This window comes from Salvia miltiorrhiza, chromosome 7 (genome assembly GCF_028751815.1).
Source record: "Salvia miltiorrhiza cultivar Shanhuang (shh) chromosome 7, IMPLAD_Smil_shh, whole genome shotgun sequence".
NCBI classification, from domain to species: domain Eukaryota; kingdom Viridiplantae; phylum Streptophyta; class Magnoliopsida; order Lamiales; family Lamiaceae; genus Salvia; species Salvia miltiorrhiza.
In genome coordinates, this window is record NC_080393.1 from 23,060,904 (window position 1) to 23,068,070 (window position 7,167).

Consider the following 7,167-nt stretch of genomic DNA (forward strand, 5'->3'; position numbering starts at 1 on the left):
TATAGTTCAATAAAACATAAATTTGAAAAGAAAGTGCAAATGTAATTTTGTTTGAAAACATAAACATAAGTCTAAGCATCATCATCATCATCATCATCGGCATCAGGGTGTGGAGGTGGCGGAGCCTTATACATCATCATAAACGCCTCCAATTGAGCCACGCGGTCCTGCATCTGTTGGCGTTCTGCTTGCTCTGCCGCCATGCGCTCCTCTATCTGTTGGCGTTGTGCTTGCTCTGCCGCCAATCGCTCCTCCAGCGTGGAGATCCGTGTCTCATAAAGCTGCTGAGACACCGCAGAAGTGCCCGTGCTGCGGATAGACCCCCTACTAGCCTGACTCTGCCCGGCACTCCCGACGCCGTAGATCCGTGACCTATCAATTTGCACCACCTCCAAATACACCTCGTCTAGCCGCTCCTGTCGTCCTGTGGCAGCGGCCAGTCGATGAACCTCGGCCTAATACATACATAACAATGCATAATTGTTAGAAAATAAATACATTCACTAAATATTTGAATAAACTTAAACACTTACGTCAATTCTAGCATCTCTCTCCGACGTATAACTTCCGTCGGCGTACGTGTGGAGGCGGAGGAAGGTGGCATAGTTCGGTGCATCCTGGGGAGTACCAGGATCCAAGCTCTGTATATGCATTTATATAAGATAAATAAGTTATATTAGTCAATATATTAATTTAATTTATATACTTAATTATTTGTTAATTACATACCATATACTGCTGCAGGATACGAGTCGACTGGGACCCGCCCACGTGCCTACTGATCCCTGTACCCTCCCCATCGGGCTCGGACATCCGGTTGGCACGAGCTCGAGTTGAAACAGCCTCAACCTCGGGCTGATGCCAGTAATCCCGGAGTCCAGTCCAGAAATCGGGAGTCATCCAGACGGGCCTAGACATCTCTCTCCCTTGGCTGATACACTGCTTGAGAGTTGACTTGTAGTCGCTCATCATGTCGGAGTACCTTTTGCGGGCTTTTGTCTCCCACATGATCCTCACGTCATGCTCATCCTCGGGCTTCCACGTAAACTCTTTCTGTTGAAAGAAAGAGAATTAATTTAATATCAAACATTTTAACAATTTAATATGATATATTTATATGTATTATAAATTTAATTGTACCTGTAATTCATCAAAAAATTTATCCTTCATCGCCGGGGGCGTCAACTTCCATGTGTACCCGCCTGTGTTTTCAAACATCTTAAATGTGCACGTGCAAGCTTTGGACAGGCCAGTGGGCTCCAACAAAACACTGTGTACAAGTAATTTTGTCACTTAATCATGGTGTACGAGAAACAGTAATTTTAACTAATGTACTTACCCAGTCTCAGGATGCCTCTGAAATACCGTCCTCCCATCAGGTGCCTTAACCTCTCTCTCTCTGATAGCGGCAGCTGTAGGGCCCCTAGGCCTTCTAGCCCGTGAACTACTAGAAGCATTGGGAGTCTCGGGAGTCCCAGAAATATGCGTCCCAGACCCATCAGATGTATCTGCTGTAGCTTCTGGCGCATTAACGCCAGATTGCCTCCCAAATCCCAACAAACCTCGAGAGGTAGACATGATGCCTGTTGCATACAATTAAATTAACAAACGCTTTCACGAAACGTAACATTAATAGTAACTAACAAACATAAACATAAACATAACAAATTTGCAATCAAATTCAACCAAAATGTGCATTTACATTTATTCATAAGCATCACTACTATCATCATCACTATCGTTAGATGTCAACGGGGAATCATCGTCTTCTGCTTCATCGTCATCTTCAATCTCAACGACTCCACCGAGGGGATGAAGGAGAAGTGGTTGTTCAATGCCTACACTTGTGTGAGTAGGCATAATAGTAACCACTTCTTCTTGAAATGGTTGATCTAATGTTGATGTAGATGCTGCAGTAGACACTTCAACCTTAGATCTTGCGTTGACTTTGCATGCTGACCACCAATTTTTCTTTGATTGGTTCGTACTGGGATAGGGACAGTAAAACACTTGAACTACTTGACTCGCCAAAACAAAGGGATCATACTTCCTATATCTTCATGTGTGGTTCAGTGAAACTAACTTGAAGTCTGTATCAATAGAAGTTCCCTGAGCCGACAAATCAAACCATTCACAGTTGAACAAGACTGTCTGCTTAATTGGATACCCCGGATACTCCAGCACGCAAACCTCTTGCAGACGCCCATAAAAGTCTAGCACATCTCTATCACTACCATAGACCGAACCTTTTATGCAAACGCCACTGTTCACAGTCGCACTCTCTCTATCATGATCAGTTGTGTGAAACCTGTAGCCATTCACGAAATAGCCGGAGTATGTTTCAATCTCCCTTAATGGTCCAGCTGCAAGCGACCTAATATAAGGGTTCAACTCGTCGTTACAAGGACGACAAACCTGTTTCACACAAATATCATTTAAGTTTGCTAGCCAATTTTAGAGTAAGTAAATGTATATTTAACATAAATTTATCGTCTCTTACGTAATGGTTAAACCACAGAATAAACTCGTTGTGAAACGCGACTTCAAACTCTGCATCAGTCATGTAAGGATTTGCATATCGTTTTTCCTCCTTGAAGATCCTTGGATACAAAGAATCAAATAAATATGTTAACACCTATATATGATGAACACTTCTTATACGTAAATTGAACGAGAATACTCACTTGCTATATGTCTCTGCAACCTCTGCACAATTGCTCAAAATATACATGTGTGCAGCATGCCATTCGCGCTCATCCATGTATCTCTTCGTCCCTCGGCCAAGTGAACGCCCAATAGGTTTGAATATGGCGAGACAAAGAGGATCATCATTTTCAGCAACGGGCATCTCAATATTGCGAGGCAAAGTTGTCCACTTTGTAGATATTTGATCTTCAAAGTAAAACGAAGAGAAGGTTGACATTTCTGCATGTAAGTATGCATTGGCGATGGACGCCTCAACCTTGGCTTTGTTCTTTATATGATTTTTTAATGTCCTCAAATATCTTTCAAAAGGATACATCCACCGATATTGCACTGGACCAGCCAATCGTGCCTCATCTGCCAAATGAACTGGTAGGTGCTCCATTGAATCAAATAAACTAGGCGGGAAGATACGCTCAAGTTTGCAAAGAGTAACAGCTATCTTCTCACTCAGTATTCTCATGTCATATATGGCCACGTTGCGGGATGTTAATTCTCTGAAGAAGAAACTTAACTCTGTAATTGCCTCCCAAACATTCTTAGGAAGAAGTTCTTTAAATGCAACAGGCAGAAGGATTTGCATGAACACGTGACAGTCGTGACTTTTCATGTTGTGCATCTTCAGGGCGTTCATGTCAACGCATCTACTAATATTTGACACGTACCCATCGAGAAACTTAAGACTCTTGATCCATTGGAGTAAGATCTTCTTCTCTTCCCTGTCAAGCGTATAACATGCTTTCGGATACCCTCGAGTTCCATCCACTTTCTTCAACTCTTTCCGCTTGCAGAAGGTGTTCAATTCTTCTCTAGATTTTTCTGTATCTTTTGTCTTCCCCTTCACATTCAGGACAGTATTAAACACGTTATCAAACACATTTTTCTCAATGTGCATAACATCCAGATTATGTCGAATCAAAAGATATCTCCAATAGGGTAGATCCCAAAATATGCTTTTCTTTTTCCACCCTACATCTTGATATTTGGCGAGTTGAGCGTTCCTGCCATCGAAGTCTTCGGTAACCTTCATGAAGCCTAACCCCTCGATTTGATTCAAGATTTGTATTCCTGATCTTTGTTCTGGTGGACCAACATTGCATGTCTTATTCCTCAAGAATGAAGTTTTGTTTCTCCTAAACACATGGTTAGGAGGTAAGAACTTCCGATGATTATCAAACCACGATTGTTTTCCACTCATCGGCAAAGTGAATGCTTCTGTATTCTCCATGCAATGTGGACATGCCAATTTCCCAGCTGTACCCCACCCAGACAACATAGCGTACGCTGGAAAATCACTGATAGTCCATATCAGAGCTGCTCGCATCTGGAAATTTTGCTTCAACGATATGTCGTAAGTGTTCACACCAACCTCCCACAGAGATTTTAACTCGTGTATCAATGGCTGTAAGAATACGTCCAACTTCATCTTTGGGTTTGATGGGCCAGGCACGAGGACTGTGAGGAACATGAATTGTTCTTTCATGCACAACCACGGAGGCAGGTTATACGGCGTGACAATAACTGGCCAAGAAGAATATTGACGCCCTGATTGTGCAAATGGGGCAAAACCATCTGTAGAGAGGCCCAACCTCACATTTCTAATCTCATCGGCGAATCCAGGAAAGACTGAATTCAAATGTTTCCATGCCGGAGAGTCGGCCGGGTGGCGCATTATCCCATCGTCTGTGGAGGTCGCATGCCACCGCATATGTTCAGCAGTTGCAGGAGATGCAAACAATCTCTGCAATCGGGGCGTCAAGGGAAAATAGTGCATCTGTTTAGCGGGCACTTGTTTCTTTCTGCGACTCCCAGATGCACGCAAGCTGTCCTTATATCGTGATTGGTCACAGAACATACAACTATGTAGCTCACTAGTTTCCCCCCAATACAACATGCAGTTATTAACACAGCAATCGATCTTCTCTACTGGCAAACCCAAACCACGTAGATTTCTTTTCGTACTATAGAAGTCTTCTGGACAGTTGTTACCCTCTGGTAAAGCAGCTTTCATCATCGAAGACATCTGATTGTAAGTCCTCTCTGACATGTGGCTTTCAGTCTTTATGCTCATGAATTGAGTCATCCAACTTAATTGTGAGTACGTGTCACATCCTGCGTACAATGGAGTATCCGCTGCATCCAACATATTATAAATCTGTTGAGCGTCATTATTGGGCGGCTGCTCCAGATTTGGAGGATCTTGATAATTACTAGGTCCAGCATGGTCATGCACCATCCTTTCGTAGTTATTATATAATCCATCATCCTCATTCATTATAGCATGTTCTCTCGGCATAGACAGCGGTGCTTCCCCGTGACAAACCCAAACTTTGTAATTCAGGACAAATCCACGCCTACTAACATGTTCTCTGACCGTAGGTACATCTAAATACGCTTGATTCTTGCACTTCTTACACGGGCACCTAATGTTACCTTGTCCATCTGTGTACGCCGTTTGATTGAACGCCCACTCAAGGAAAAACTCAAGCCCCGTTTCAAATGCGGTACGATCATTGTATCTCGCGTACATCCACGTACGATTATCACTCATTCTTGCAAATTCTAATTGAAAAAAACAAATAAAACATAATAAATTACTTGAAATCTAACAAAATTTCGACAGCATAACCCCACTATCCTAACTACCAAGTGCTCGACTCTACCAGCAACTATAGTGACCATAGTGGTCCTAATTTACTAAGCCTATACTAGGTCTACCCGACCCCCCAATGTCGAAGCAATAATACAATACAAATAAAAGCAATAAAAATCATGGTAATTAAATTAAAAACAATCATTTGTAGGGAGAAGATCCTTAAGAAATAATCAATTTCTATCCCAAAGGGAGAAGATCCTTAAGAAATTGATTAAATCTATCCCACAATATATATATATATATATAATAATATAACATTTCATAAACACATAGCACATAACATTGAATTTAACAAAATTATCCAACATATATAAATTATTCTAACAAACAACTTAAACTAATTGATTAAAATTAATATAATTTAAAATTAATCATGCTTCATAATTTAAAATTTAACTAACAACATCATATATTAAATGGATTAATATAATTTAAAATTAATCATGCTTCATATAATTTAATTATAAACAAAATCTATTATAAATTAATTAACTATATATAACAAATAATTAAATCTATTTAATTAATATATAATTAAATACATAAATAAATTCATAATTAAATAATTAAATAAATAAATTAGAGAGCGTACGGTGGTGGTTTCCGGTGGGTGTCGTGAAGAAGGCGGTGAAACGAGGTCGTCGAACTACAATAAATAATATAAGTGAAATTATATAATTATATATATATAATTAAAATTAATTAGATATATATATATATATATATATATATATATATATATATATATAGATCTAGAGAGAGAGAGAGAGAGAGAGAGAGATACCTGCTGGGTCGGCGGCGGTCGGCGGCGGTCGGCGGCGGCGGAGGCGGCGGCGAAGGAAGAGCAGCAGCAGCAGGGGAGGGGCTGGGGGGGTAGTTTCTGTTCGCGTGGGGGGGTTGGTTGCGGCGCAGATACTGAAAAAATGGGCAAACCCGCTGCCCTATATTTTAAAGGTTACCGACGGCAAATGCCGCCGCTATATAGCGGCGGGGATTTTGCCGCCGCTAAGTCTATAAATTTAATTAAATAATGCGTATTTTAACATTAACGACGGCGACGCCGCCGTTACATACCGGCGGCGAGTTTGCCGTCGGTAACTGGCCGGTAATTTCGAAATTTCGGGTCGCCTGCAATGCCGCCGCCTTGCCGCCGTTATCTACCGACGGCAAAATCGCCGCCGGTAGTTTTCGCCGGTAAATACGCGCTTTTTTGTAGTGTGTATTGTGCATATTTTTCTTATGAAATTACATTATGAAATACAATATATGTATTGAAATTATTTAATTCAAGATAAAGATACAATAAACTATAGTATAAACGAAATAAATTATAACACATTTAATTTTGGAGCCAACTTTTGAGATAGCCATATTGAGCAATAGAACTCAATATTTGGCCATCCATCTTAAAACACAAATTTTTGTCATTTTTTGCAATTTCAGACTGTATTGCCCTTCAGAAATACAAAGTTTACAAATTTTAGCCCTATAACACTAATGTTATAATTTGTGTCAAAAGTACCAACAAAAAGAAAAATAAAAAAAATACTAAGTAATTTGGTACTTTTGGCACTAATATGTTAAAATTTGTGCCAAAAGAACCAATAGAAATAAAAAAAAAATAAGAATATTAGTGCCAAAAGTACCAAAAGAAATATAAAAAAAAATCAAGTAATATGATATTTTTGGCACAAATGACAATATTTGTGCCAAAAGTATCAACTACTTGGTATTTTTTGGTTCTCGGTAATTTGGTAGTTTTGACACAAATTATAACATTATAGGATCAAAAGTACCACCCGAACCCG

General features: G+C 40.1%; 2 protein-coding genes and 1 long non-coding RNA gene across 3 annotated transcripts; all 3 read right to left on the reverse strand.

The window, feature by feature from the left end:
* On the reverse strand, window positions 1-883 carry LOC130993532 (uncharacterized). The gene is made up of 3 exons (XM_057918457.1): window positions 730-883; window positions 534-641; window positions 1-455 (listed from the first exon to the last, which is right to left on the reverse strand). The coding sequence occupies exons 1-3, from the start codon at window positions 811-813 to the stop codon at window positions 72-74; spliced, it is 576 nt and encodes a 191-aa protein (XP_057774440.1). The 5' UTR covers window positions 814-883; the 3' UTR covers window positions 1-71.
* Window positions 884-917: 34 nt separating this feature from the next.
* LOC130993531 (uncharacterized) lies at window positions 918-4,908 on the reverse strand. The gene is made up of 6 exons (XM_057918456.1): window positions 2,685-4,908; window positions 2,501-2,600; window positions 1,703-2,415; window positions 1,340-1,583; window positions 1,141-1,270; window positions 918-1,053 (listed from the first exon to the last, which is right to left on the reverse strand). Exons 1-3 carry the CDS (start codon window positions 4,847-4,849, stop codon window positions 2,059-2,061), a joined length of 2,622 nt encoding a protein of 873 aa, XP_057774439.1. The 5' UTR covers window positions 4,850-4,908; the 3' UTR covers window positions 918-1,053; window positions 1,141-1,270; window positions 1,340-1,583; window positions 1,703-2,058.
* Window positions 4,909-4,980: 72 nt separating this feature from the next.
* Window positions 4,981-6,565, reverse strand: LOC130993533 (uncharacterized). The gene is made up of 3 exons (XR_009091695.1): window positions 6,144-6,565; window positions 5,952-6,005; window positions 4,981-5,265 (listed from the first exon to the last, which is right to left on the reverse strand). It is a non-coding gene; the product is annotated as an uncharacterized LOC130993533 (long non-coding RNA).
* Between the last annotated feature and the right edge of the window lie 602 nt (window positions 6,566-7,167).